At 36.9% G+C, this 12,869-nt stretch overlaps 1 protein-coding gene across 2 annotated transcripts in view; it reads right to left on the bottom strand.

Moving 5' to 3' along the window:
- Window positions 1-12,869, bottom strand: part of tmeff2a (transmembrane protein with EGF-like and two follistatin-like domains 2a) — a 65,795-nt gene that overhangs the window by 25,466 nt on the left and 27,460 nt on the right. For both annotated transcript variants that reach the window (XM_056755400.1, XM_056755399.1), the window contains exons 3-4: window positions 12,126-12,255; window positions 5,172-5,198 (exon numbers count right to left, since the gene is read on the bottom strand). In XM_056755400.1, the coding sequence (XP_056611378.1) occupies window positions 5,172-5,198; window positions 12,126-12,255 (157 nt within the window). The remainder of the gene's footprint in view (window positions 1-5,171; window positions 5,199-12,125; window positions 12,256-12,869) is intronic.

The following is a 12,869-nucleotide window of genomic DNA, read 5'->3' on the forward strand; positions in this document are numbered from 1 at the left end:
TTGGGGTGAAAGTTATTGGTCTTCTACATGTTGATGTCGAATATGTTGATCTTCTTTGTAAATATGCCTCACCACATTGTTACACTGAATGACTTTTTAGTGGTTGTCTTCTGTAAATCAGGGAAAAGTGTATGATATTTATTTTTTGATCAGAAAAACAAAAACAAAAATGCAATTAAATTAAACAGAAAAAACTTTTTTTTTTAATAACAACTATGTAAAGCATTATAACACTTATTGTTTTAATTTCTTAAAGCCTTTTTCGTCTTTGACACATAGTTGACAGAGTAATATGCAAGTTTGTCCAATTGCGGCAACATTAAAAAAAAAACTAACAATGAGGATGAATCTGTGTAATGCTATTTTATATGATAAATATGATCTACTTACTCATGAGATACCTTCATCTGGGTAATGTTTTGAAGGTAGCATATATTATCCTTTGTTGCCTTCAATGTCCCTCAATGCTTAAGCTTGTGAGCTCATGAGGGAGGTGAATGGTTGATATAAAACGGCGGCTGAGAAACCGGAATCAGCTCAACTTTGTGCAAATTTACATTAAAATTTCGTTTGCATTACTAGCGAGATATTCGTATTCTAGTTTGTCATTGGTTGTTGCAAATATGCTCTCTATTTAAAATTCAAATAGAATTCTGTTACGCTGCCTATGATGTGATTTTTTTAAATGTCAAATTCTATTTTGGGTATTAGGGAATGGAAATTCTTATTCTTATATGAATATAGTTAGTTTGGTTGTATGGTTGGTTTGATGGCCCTGCATATGAACTTAATCATCATGTAAGAAGAAACAATGTTTTCAATATGTTTTTTAAATCAGATGGACCTGTGAATTACACCCGCTGTGTTTTTTAAGGCCTATTGCAGAAGGAGTGACACATACTGATAAATAGCGTGTCTAACTCAGTACAGAAACAGTGCAGGCGTTCACACTCAGCCTGAATGTTAAGCACACAAACTCTGTACACAGCCACTTTCCTTAGTCTTCACCTCCCACTGCAGACGGCACTGTGCCCGTCTTTATCGCAGCAGCTGAAATGCGGAGATTAGATTATTCTCTCTCTCATTCCCCTAAACTTGTTACCATGGTGATACCACGGTGACCGAGGAAGGTCCTCACCCGGAGACGGGCTGTGCAGCTGACTGTCGTCACCTAAGGAGCGTGAGGTCATTAATTTCACTCGGGTAAAAGCTGCAAGGTATTTTATAACAGTTAAAGGCATGACTTCACAACCAATTTTATGTGAAAGATCAAAGACGGCTGGCCGTAGTTGCTAAAACAGAATAAATAAACGTGAAAAAACTTAACCACTTCCCTAAAAGATTCTTCCTGTGCGAGTCGGTATTGATTATCGAAAATCTTCCAACATTAAATACATAATGGATTCTTGATGCAGAGCTTTGGATAGACAGTAAATGGATTTGGAAGTAATTAGGAATAATGAAGTACTGCTGGAGCCGAAGTGCTGCTGTTTCGACAGCTGAAGTGATACGGCGATTAATCATCGAATAAAATCGGCTCATTTCTTTTGTTTGTTTACGGTGATAGAGCATAGATGTTTGCCTCTAAGTTCTAGACTGAAATCATTAAGAGACAGAAAAAAACTAGGCAGGTAAAGAAATGTTTTACTCACACATCACCTGAAACAGTATAATTATTCTAGGTGAATACAGACATAATAAGAGACGACGTGTGCTTTATCAATTAGCCTAATGATATCTAAAGAGAGAATTCTGAGGTGATATGTCTCAAAGTCTGTCTTTAAGCGTCAGGTGTTAGTCATTAAAATCAATGCAATGTGCTGTCTGTGCCTTGATGATGGGAATTGTTCTTTAATATAACTTAGTTACGAAGTTATGCTTAGAATCAGAATTTGTATGTAATATAAACTGCTGAATTGATGATGGGCAAATAACCTAATCTCAGAGCATATTAATCATCTATTTCTCTCTATTGCATTAGTCTCTGAGGGTAAACAGCACTGTTCTGCATGTATCTTTTTATATTGATGATGTTATGGGGAAGAGGCAGTAGCTAATAAGGGATCTTTGTGTCCTGTTACACCCAGAGGGTTTCATGGGTCTCTAACTTTGTCCAAATTTCCTAAAGTTGCTTTTGTGCCACCAAAACATTACACTGTAAAAACTTGGTAAAAAAAAACTGAAATAATCCAGCAGCTGGGGTGCCAGAACATAGTAAAATATATTTTTTTGTAAAGCAAAAATAAAGGTTTTTCATGTTTTTACAGCATTAAAAAAATATGAAAATTTTGTAAAATAAAACAGTAAACGTTCTTAATATTTTTTTACAACGTACCATTCAAAATGTTACCTATGATTGTATAATCACTTTGCTAACCTAAAGGTGTAGTTGTAAATGTTTGAATTATTTTAAGTTTATTTTGTTGGTAAATATATAATTGTGCCAACATAGTCATTTCTTTCATTAGACAATTTAGCTTTTATTAGAAAATATTTAGACCAAATATGGACCACAAAAAAGCAGCCAATAAGTGCTCATAATAAATCAATATTCCTAAATACATTAAAGAAACATTCTACTTTTTTTGAGTATATAATATGCTAATTTTCCAGTTTAATAAATTGAGTTTTACTGTTTTGGAATGTATTCTGCCGATCTTCGGGTCTGGCAAAAGCACTTTTAGAAAAGCTTAGCATAGATCATTGAATCCAATTAGACCAGTAGCATCGCGGCCAAAAATGACTAAAGAGTTTCAAAATATTTCCTATTTAAAACTTGACTCTTATGTAGTTATATTGTGTACTAAAAAAGGCGGAAAATAAAATGTTGTCGATTTGATATGGAACTATATTTCTATTCCGGCGTAATAATCAAGGAAATTTGGTGCCGTAACATGGCCGCAGCAGACACAGTGTTATCACGCAGCGCCTGAAATTAGACCCAAGCTAGGTAACTTGTATATGATGACTGAAGTTAGCATATTTCCACATGCGCTGCGTGCCACGTGATAACACTGCGCCTGCTGAGGCCATGTAACGGCTGCAAACTTCCTTGATTATTATAGTTACGATATAACTACAGAAGAGTCAAGTTAGAGAAAATATAAAAAATCTTTGGTCATTTTTGTACGCGATGCTACGTGATATGCTAAGTGCTATCACCAGACCCGGAGATCGGCAGAATGCATTCCAAAATGGTAAAACTCAATTTATTATCGCTTAGGGATTTGGAAAATTAGAATTTTCCCCAAAAAGTGGAATGTTCCTTTAATAATAAAATTAATATTTTATTTATATAAAAATAATTATGTTTTAGTATAGTTCGCACGACAAATTCTTTGTTGTCTATAATATCCTATAAACCCGTTGTGTTCAGTGCAAAGCTTTGGGGAAAAAAAAACTTTCAAAAGTATTGCAGTGACTAAATGTTTGCTTTGTTATCTCTTTAGCTTTTTGCATTTGTTCCAGATCATTAGACATGACATTATGGTGCCTTGAAAGTCTGTCTGAAACCAGTTTCCTCAGGAGGTGCCTTCATATACACAACGCTGCCTGAAGTTATTGACTCAGATGCGAGGCGGCACGTCAGCTGCCTTCGGTTTCAGAAACAGCCTCTGTGTGCTTTGCTGTAATGACCAGCAGCCTTCATGCCCAGATGACAACCTGTAAGATTTATCTCCAACCATTAAAATTCATTTGATGTTTATCACATCGATGGTGCTGTGCTTATGTACATGCCCCCGTGTTCAATCCGTAAATCCAAACTAATTCTCCCTTCCCCCACTACATTCTTTATCACTCCAACAGTCTCGCTCTCCTCATGGATTATCTTTCTCTTTATCAACCTTCCATGTTTCTTTCTCTCTTCTTTCCTTTCTCCCGCGTTTCGTTGACGTTAGCGTTCTCCACTTCCCTACGTCTCTCTATCTATTCTCTTCATCTATCACTCTTTTGTTCTGCTCCATCTACTCTCAGAAATAATGAAGCGACACAAAGGCGTGTTGTGAACGAAAATCTCCACTAATTGGCATACTTGGTAAAAGTTCACAAACATTGGAAAGCCAATGGAGAGGTTCTGTTTATTTTCAACTAAAATTCTACCAGTTTACAATGACCTGGATGACAGAAGCATTATTCATAAGGACTGTTTGGACAAGATTTGTTTTCTAACTAACATCACAATTATACAAAGTACATCTGTGATTTCATGCCTGAACGTGGGTGTTATGAAAAGTCATGCTTTCTAAATCACAAACGCACTGAAGTAAACAAGACGTAAGAATAATTGCTTTACATCAAATAATTAAAGAAAAAGGTGTGGATCATCATCGCCGAAGATGCAACTACACTGGCCGTTCCGAGCAGTCTGTGTTCAGACTTTCATTACTGATTTCATTTTGTTTCTTCATATCAGATGGGATGTCAGCAGTATTTAAACCACCACCAACTGTTGTTCTATCCAAAGTTGGCAAAAAGGTCTAAATTCAAATGAAGGTTCACCAAGCACTCCAACAAGAAATTGTGATTTGGACTAAAATAGAAATTCTCCTAACCTCCTCAGAAAAATAGTACTATCCAAATCAGGCTTTAGACAGACTCACCAACAAGTGCTTCTATACTTGCAAAATGCACAAATATCATCCAGCAAACAGGAAATGGCTGCCAAAATAATACCATAATAAGCAGAAGCATGCAATACTGTACTCCTCAATTAGAGGATGTGGCAGGCTTGGTCGACAGAGAAGAACAAAAGGGGTGGGAGAGAGATTCGATCCAAGAAGAGAGACACGTTTCGAGTGATGCTAATATACAGCTGTAGCTGCAAATGTTTTACTGTCAGTCAAGCATCACACTTTAGGGGAAAAGTGCAATAATTCCTTTTCTCTGAACAATATGTGAGTGGGTGTAATTGAATCTCACTTTCAGTGGGTGGCCTGAAGAGCAGAGCAGATGACTGCTGACAGCTGATAGGAAGTGAGTGTGTGTTTATGAGCATCGGCTGGGGAAAAGTGTAAACAAGTGCAGATTGATTTAATGAGCAGTATACGAACACACACGCACACACACACACACACACACACACACACACACACACACACACACACACACACACACACACACACACACTGAAGTGTATAAATGGGATATCTGAATCTTTTAATCTGTTTTACCTTCATCTCCTGATCCTGATCCAGCATCTGTAACAAAAGAGCAAGCCATTAGATCAATGTCTCCTCTCTTACAAACAGAACGGATGATTAAAAAAGACTCTTTATTATTTGGTTTATTATTATTTTTGGTATCTTTTTCTTTACATTGATAGTATGATTATGAAAGTAGCTTTATTGCCTTTATAATACATAAAAAAATGCTTTCCTTTGTGTCAGTGGATAGAATTCGACCCCATGGATTGCACATAAAAAAGCAAATGTATAGTATAATGCAATGTAAGTCTCTTTGGATAAAAGCGTCTGCCAAATGTATAAATGTATATGTGAAATAGCGTACATGCTGATACATTTTGAATTACGTATTGTGGTTTCTAGCCAAGCCATCCCAATATTCTGTACAGAGCTGTGTTTGTCTATTTGTACATCACTCAGGGAGAGCCAGAGGTGAATCTGTGACCCATCTGGCCTCTGTAGGCAGAAGTGAGCTACATATACAGTATGGTGAAAGAAGGAGATGTTTTCTCTCGTTCTCCCAAATAGTCGGATTAAAATTCGGTGTTTAAGGTTGTTGGGTATTATTGCTTCTGGTTTGTGCATTTTAAATCACAGAAACCTTTAAAAAGTACATCTCTCGAAAACTGTGCCCTTTTTGTCATATCCATAGCGCATGTTTATTTCCCTGTTTTAAAATAGAATAGAAATAAAATAAAATAGAAATGTGCACAGACATATTTTTCTGATCTCTACCTATCAAAAATGGTTTAGTAAAATTGGAAATCATTTTATTTAAATGCATTAATGTGAGGCTTTTACCCAGAGGAATGATGCAACTCTACCAAATCCTTGTTCAAAGTGAGATTTATTATCAAAAGGCAATCAGGGACTCAAAAAGGTCAAAAACATCCAAGAAGGAAGATATAATCCGCTTTATACACACAAGGTATAAATTTCAAAAACAGAGGCAAGAAGATAGACAATCCAACAATGAAACAACAAGATCTGACCAAACACAATGGGCAAAGGATAGTACATATAGTGTCTAGATAATGATGATGATGATCGGTGCAGGTATGACAGTCAATGAGGGCCAAAACACAGGGAAATAATAAGTGTTACAGTAGTAATAAATATTAATTTTGTAAAATATTGGAAATAAACACATTCTCTAAAAGTTTATGTCACATCTATAATGCAAAATGTCACATCCATAAGGCTGGAACTGCCCAGACTATTGAATTAAAGTTACTATAAATGTCCACAGCCATATATAGAGATTGAGTACAAACAGATTTATTTGATTTCAGCTTTTCTAATTGCCTGACAATTATTTCCTTGACTCAGAGACATGTCACACACAACCTGTCTTTGACCATCTGAGAAATTCACTCTGGCCATCTGGACACGCAACTCTCAGCTTTGGTTTTAATTCAAAATTCTAATAAATTTCCATTTTCTAAATCAGCTCAAACATTTTAACCTATTATTCGGTCTGTGCTTGTTAGAACCTAGAAAACATGATTATAAACTGAACTAGTTTCACCATATTCTGGGTGAATTTACAAATAAGTGTCCTGCTTTCTCAGAAAGTGTGTGCAGATACATATACTGTCCTTACGATGTTTGCATATCCACATTCAATCTACGTAAAAATTAAAAAATCAGTGCCATCCTTAGCCATTCGTAATGCAATACTAGACCAATTAAAGAGACACAAAGATATGTTTTAAATCCAAATAATGAATTAGTCCTGAAGCATCAGGGTGAAAAAAGGGCAAAACCTTCCACCAACTTTCCTCAGAATCCATGAAGTTCCCAAGTACGTTAAAAAGTCTATTTCACAGTAAGGGGAAAAGTTAAGACGAACAGTGTAGAGACGAACAGTCTGTTTCTCCACACACAGACACACCATCCTGCGAGACTGGACACTGCTGAGTCTGCTGGCACAGAACAATGACACGAGTCTTATTAAGTGTAAGAAACCTTTGTTCTTCACTCAGAGGTATCAGTGGGTTACGGATCTCCTCTGCTTTTGTCATTTATGTGAAAGAATGTGTGATGAGGTGACTTTGCACTTTTCCTCAAGCCTCCCATGATGCTCTGGGCTGAGTGGAATGAAGCTCAAAGCTCAGAGGCAGATGGTCTCTGTCAGCAGTGACAAACGCAGCTGTGATTTAACATGCCACGGACGCTGTTACCACACACATTTAACAATTTAAAGAACTGTGTGTTTTGACTGGCACGTGAGCATAAGGTAACACAGAGTTAACAGGTTTTGAAATAGTTACAACAAATGAATACATCCTAGAAATTTGTGTTTTTTGCCTTGTTATGCAAAATCTAAACATCCCAAAAACATGACACATTTATATAAAACATAAATGATGAAGTCAATAATCTTGTTTTAACGATTAAGGATTTTTTTACTGGAAAACAACAACAATAACAAAAAATGCTATTCTAGACAATGTAATATAACCTGCATGCTACTACATATACAGTAGAAGTAACCATATAAATGTGAACGTATTGAAAACTAGGCACTCACAGTTGAGCTCCTGTGCACAATTTGCAAAGACTCAAAAGACTTCTCCACGAATATATACCTCACTCCTGCATAGAGACCACCACTTTAGCGCCGGGTAGAGTGCGTTTATGCAGAAAGGCTATCTTAACCTCGATTTCCAATGTTGAAAAAGGAGCGCCTTCTCCTCTCCACAGTTACGCACCACTAAGCTAATGGCTAGCTGCCCCGCGCCCTGCTGAAAACTCAATATAAGCACTGGCCCATCTCCTTAATCAGCGCATTATTCACAGTGATCTTACAGCGGTACGCCAGTGAACTCGCTTCCATTCACAAGGCAAATAGCTCACTTATCAATGCCAGAGAAAAGAGAGAAGGATATACTCTCCTCAGCAGTAACCCTCAATATTTGACACAAAAACTGCTCCTGAAGGTTTTAAAAGACCATAGAGAGGACTTCATTTTAGGAGCCTCAATTAACCTGATATTTTTGGAATCGACTGCTGAGTTTAGTGAATACAACAATAACTAAAGTGTTCATTATGACTATAAACTAACCTAACATGAGTGACTGTATTACAGCAAAAGTCCACAATGACTGGTCTGATGCTTTTGATCCCATTCAGCATCCTTCATCGCATTCAGAATTTCAGCACCATGGATAGCACCAAAACACATGATCAGAGCTATGAGGTGGACCAACAAAATCTCGGGGGAATTCATAGCTATTTACGAGGTGGCAAATTTGTATAAATTGGTACAATCCTCATTCGTATGTTTTAGTAAGATTTGCTTTTGCCACAGTGACTTTGGGTTTAGGGGTGGGGTTAGGGGAGGGGCTTCTAACAATCCACATTTTTGTAGATTCGCATCCGACGAATTCACATGAATTAGCCACATCATAAATTAGTTATGAATTCCCGTATAATCAAGTTGGGTGGACCAATAGGGGAAGCTTGCTCTGGAAGATAAGACCAAGAAAAACTTTACATCACATTAGGCACATTACATTATGGGTTACCATACAACTACCCACCACACACAAATCACATTTTCAAATGGTCACATCATGAGGACTCAGATCTACTTTTATCTTTAGAGGCTTGATGTACCATAATAGACTGTTAAACTATCAAAGAGGATTTATTACAAATATAAAAGGATACGATGACCACGACCTCAGCATGTCCGGTCGGTAAGACAATAAGGAGCAAAAAGTGTCAATTTTATTATTCCTAAACACCAGATGAACTGACAATAAGAATATAATCAGGGAACGTTAGTAACACTTCACAGCATTTGGAACCAGCAGCTGAAGTATATTTTCAACAAAGACCTTTATCATGTGCTGCATATTTTAGCATGGATTGTTGTTTGCTCCATAATGCAGTGCAGGATTTACAAAGAGGCTTTTATTGAAAGATGGGGGAGTTAATTTACTATTTTGATGCCGCAGCAATCCTGCATGCCAATGTGTGAGCTCATTTCACATGCGATGGGGGCGTTTCTTAAAGGCGCAGTGGCAGCATAATAAAAAAATTTAAGGGAGGGTGAAAAATGTAAGAAACATATGTGACAGAAATATGTGCTGACTTTATTAATTGAGCTTATGGTGAAAAATACAAATATAAGAAAATCTATGACACAACCCATTTAATACTTCTCAGGTTATGAACATCAGTTCTTCTTTTCAAATCATTTGGTGTTTAAAGGTTTTCAACTTGAATTTTGCTCTTGATGAATTAAAAGAGCAGCAATAAGCCACACAGAAATAACGAAGTGTGATATACCTTATTTATCTCTGTAGGTCATCTGTTAACCGCTGGATCATTTGCCAGGGAATTAGTGCAGAGGAAATCAGTGTCAAAGAGTCAGATGAGCTTGTATAAGCATCAGGACTCTGAGACAGTCCATTTATCTCTCTCTCTCATCCATGTTCTCAGCGTGAGCTTTAAAATGGCTTTGGAAATCTCTTCAAGCTGTCTGTATATTCGGCCCATTTAAAGGCTTTTATAAATGAAGGACATTCAGCAGGGTGCAGGTAAATGCGAGTTTTGTTCAACTGCATCAAAAAACTATTTTAATCCCTTGTATAGAGAAGGAAAATCTACTGTTAAATTTGAATGATCAGAATGAAACTCGTAAAGAATTTAACAGCTCACATTTCCAACTAGATACGCAAAGGACCTCGTTTGTTCGAAGTTAACCTCTGGTCTGTGTTTGGTTATAATATAACAATTTCATTTATACTCATAATTCGTATTAATATTTTATTGTATATTCATTGAATTAAATCAAAACTACTCAACAGTTATTGATTCTTTGCGGAGGTCTGTCAAAAGTTAAGTAACATTTGTTAATTGTTGCCACTGAAACGGTCTAGTGCCAAACAAAAACACCAACGTTTGCCTTTCTTATGATCTAAAGTTGTAATAAAGAGAGTCCAGTCGGAGAGTATCCTATTTTTCTAGATATTATAAATATATAGCTGATTCTGATCATTATAGTCACCCTTGTTTGTCACTGGGTTCTGCAAATATCTAAGCAGTAAAAAGTGTTACACCACTTAAAAGTACAGTTAAAAAAAGAGCGAATTTTGACATCTCAAGTTTCAGAAAGACAGCAACCATACAGGTAAATAGATATATAAAATGCATTCTATGATCCTATTACATTAACAATATTATTTGTGTTATTCATGAATCGACACCAAACTGACGATCTGATTGGCTGATTGCTGTAAATCTGGAGGTCTTGCTGCAGAGGACACATCTGTCACGGTTTGTCAAATGAGAACCCAGATGCAGGCAGCATTGAAGGGTTTAACAATGATTTTATTAATACAAAAACAAAACACCCACGATGGGTAAGGAGGACAGGACGAATGATAAAAACAGAAACCAAAATACATCCCAAGTGGGGGCAAAAACAGCAGGACAAAAACTAAGAAACTAAACAAAACAACGTCAAAACACAAGGCAGGGCAGGATGAGACAAGGTAAGGTAAACACAATGCAAGGTAATCCAAGGGGGTATGCAAGGCAAGTACTCACACAGTCAAAAATGAAGCACAGGACAATAGACACAAGGATATTATATAGGGAGACTAACAAAGGATAATTAACAAGGGACAGGCGTCGGGGATAAAACACTGATGGAGAGCTAAACGAGAGGGCAGGAACAGAGATGAGACCGCAGAGAGAGTATGGAAAGCCATAAGGATCCAAAACGCCTCTACCCACATAATACCTAAGGCTTTGCCATGGCTCTGTCACAAGATCAAGAAAGACATGACATGATGCGGCAGAATCATGACAACGTCAGTCAGTAAACTCCCTTGAAAGGGATTTTCCAAAATCTGTAGAGTTCATGGTTTTCAAGGCACTTAAAGACATTGGAAAACTCTGAATTGCTCATGAAGTTATCTTCAAGAACCAAGTTTTTAGATACTTCAACAGAACTAGTGTGATGTCGACCCAATGCATCATTGAATGAGTGAAAAATACCAAAACAAATGCAAGAGAGGAATAACAATGCAGCAATTCAAGCTACAAAGAGACAAAGACAAATGCTCTGGCTGTTTTCAGCTGCTTGCTTCTCAAAATTAGCTTTTACCTTCCAGAACACCTACAGACAAGTACATGTTCACACACATTCAGGCATAGATGAGAAACAACATCCTGCTGTGATTGAATTATGACTTTACCTGCAAACACACATCCGCACACACAGCAAGAGGAGAACATTTAATTCTCTAGATGCTCTATATGCACACAAACTCACCTTCTACACAGACACATTCACTCTCTCCCTTGAGATCATTTTCAGTGTGTTAAGGTAATGTGTAATGGAGTCTGACTCAGCAACTCCCAGAGTACCAAACATCTTCTTTACCCATTGCAATACACTGTCTTACTGACCACTAAACACACTTGTGTTCATATCATTTCATCTTTGACTGATTTGCTGTAAACATGCCACGTTTACTCATAATGCAAAAAATAGGAAAATCATTTTCACAGCGACCCGATACAATAAAAAGCATTTAATAAACAAGATACTGATTCACGTTTATCTTGTGCTGTCATTGCTTATTTGAAGCTAAAGTGAATAACTTGTTTTGATGTTAGGATACTTTCTCATTTCCCAGTTTAATATACAGAACACAGACAACTGTGAGTAAGCAATTTGTTGGTTCATTTCTTCCAAAACGTGTAAACACTTTACATCCAAGTATATCAAACCATCGCTTGGTTGCTCTGGAACATCCTGACCGACCCCAAACAGCAACACAGATTAAAAAAAATCATGCAAGGTTGTGGTTAGGTTGTGAGAATTTTGAAATCAGTGTACTGAGAAGGGCTAAACCGTTTGCACTGTTTTATTTGTGGATGGACATTCAAGCAACACACTAAACAATAGATTGAACTTACCTGCGGGGCAGGACCCTTCAGAGACCACCAGAATCTCAGTCTGCTGTTTGCAGGCATCTCTCCGCAGAAAACACTCGTTCTCATAGTTTTCGTTGTTGGAGCCGCACACAGGAACATAGTCAGTGTTGCACTGAAAAGAAGAATTTAAAGCATTAGACAATTTGGCTGAGATGAGAATGATAACAAGCATTTCAACATCTGGTAAAACAGAGGTTTACAGCATCGCACATCAACCACGTTGCAAATTGTGATATTTACATGAATGGTAAAAAAATGTTTCCAAAGACTCCACCACTCTATCAACCTTTAAATGTTTTTTTGGGTGCTACATATTCAAAGAAACAACAGTTTCTGACATCACTTGTTGTAGTGTTAATGTTAAAGAACATTTGTGCTGCCAACTCAAGATGTTTACTCCGAAATGCATCTGCCAACTTTAGAAGCCGATGGGCAAAATCATTATCTCATTGTACAAGCTTCTATACAGAAAATAACAGTTCAGGTATCTTTGTATACAACCTGTATCATTTTTATTACATTTAAGTTTGGTTGTAGTTCCATAAAAATGACAACAAAAAGTAAAACTCTATAGCATACCTCAGCTGCAGTTGTTTTGAGAAGAAAAGTTCTTCTGTAAGAACATGTTGTCATATATTAAGAAGAGAATTAGGCATACAATTGACCTACTTTTATCTCACAGCTTTATTGTGATGTTTTAGCACTTCTTTATTTCGGTGGTTTTGG

The sequence above is a fragment of the Triplophysa dalaica genome, chromosome 8, assembly GCF_015846415.1.
Source record: "Triplophysa dalaica isolate WHDGS20190420 chromosome 8, ASM1584641v1, whole genome shotgun sequence".
NCBI classification, from domain to species: Eukaryota; Metazoa; Chordata; class Actinopteri; order Cypriniformes; family Nemacheilidae; genus Triplophysa; species Triplophysa dalaica.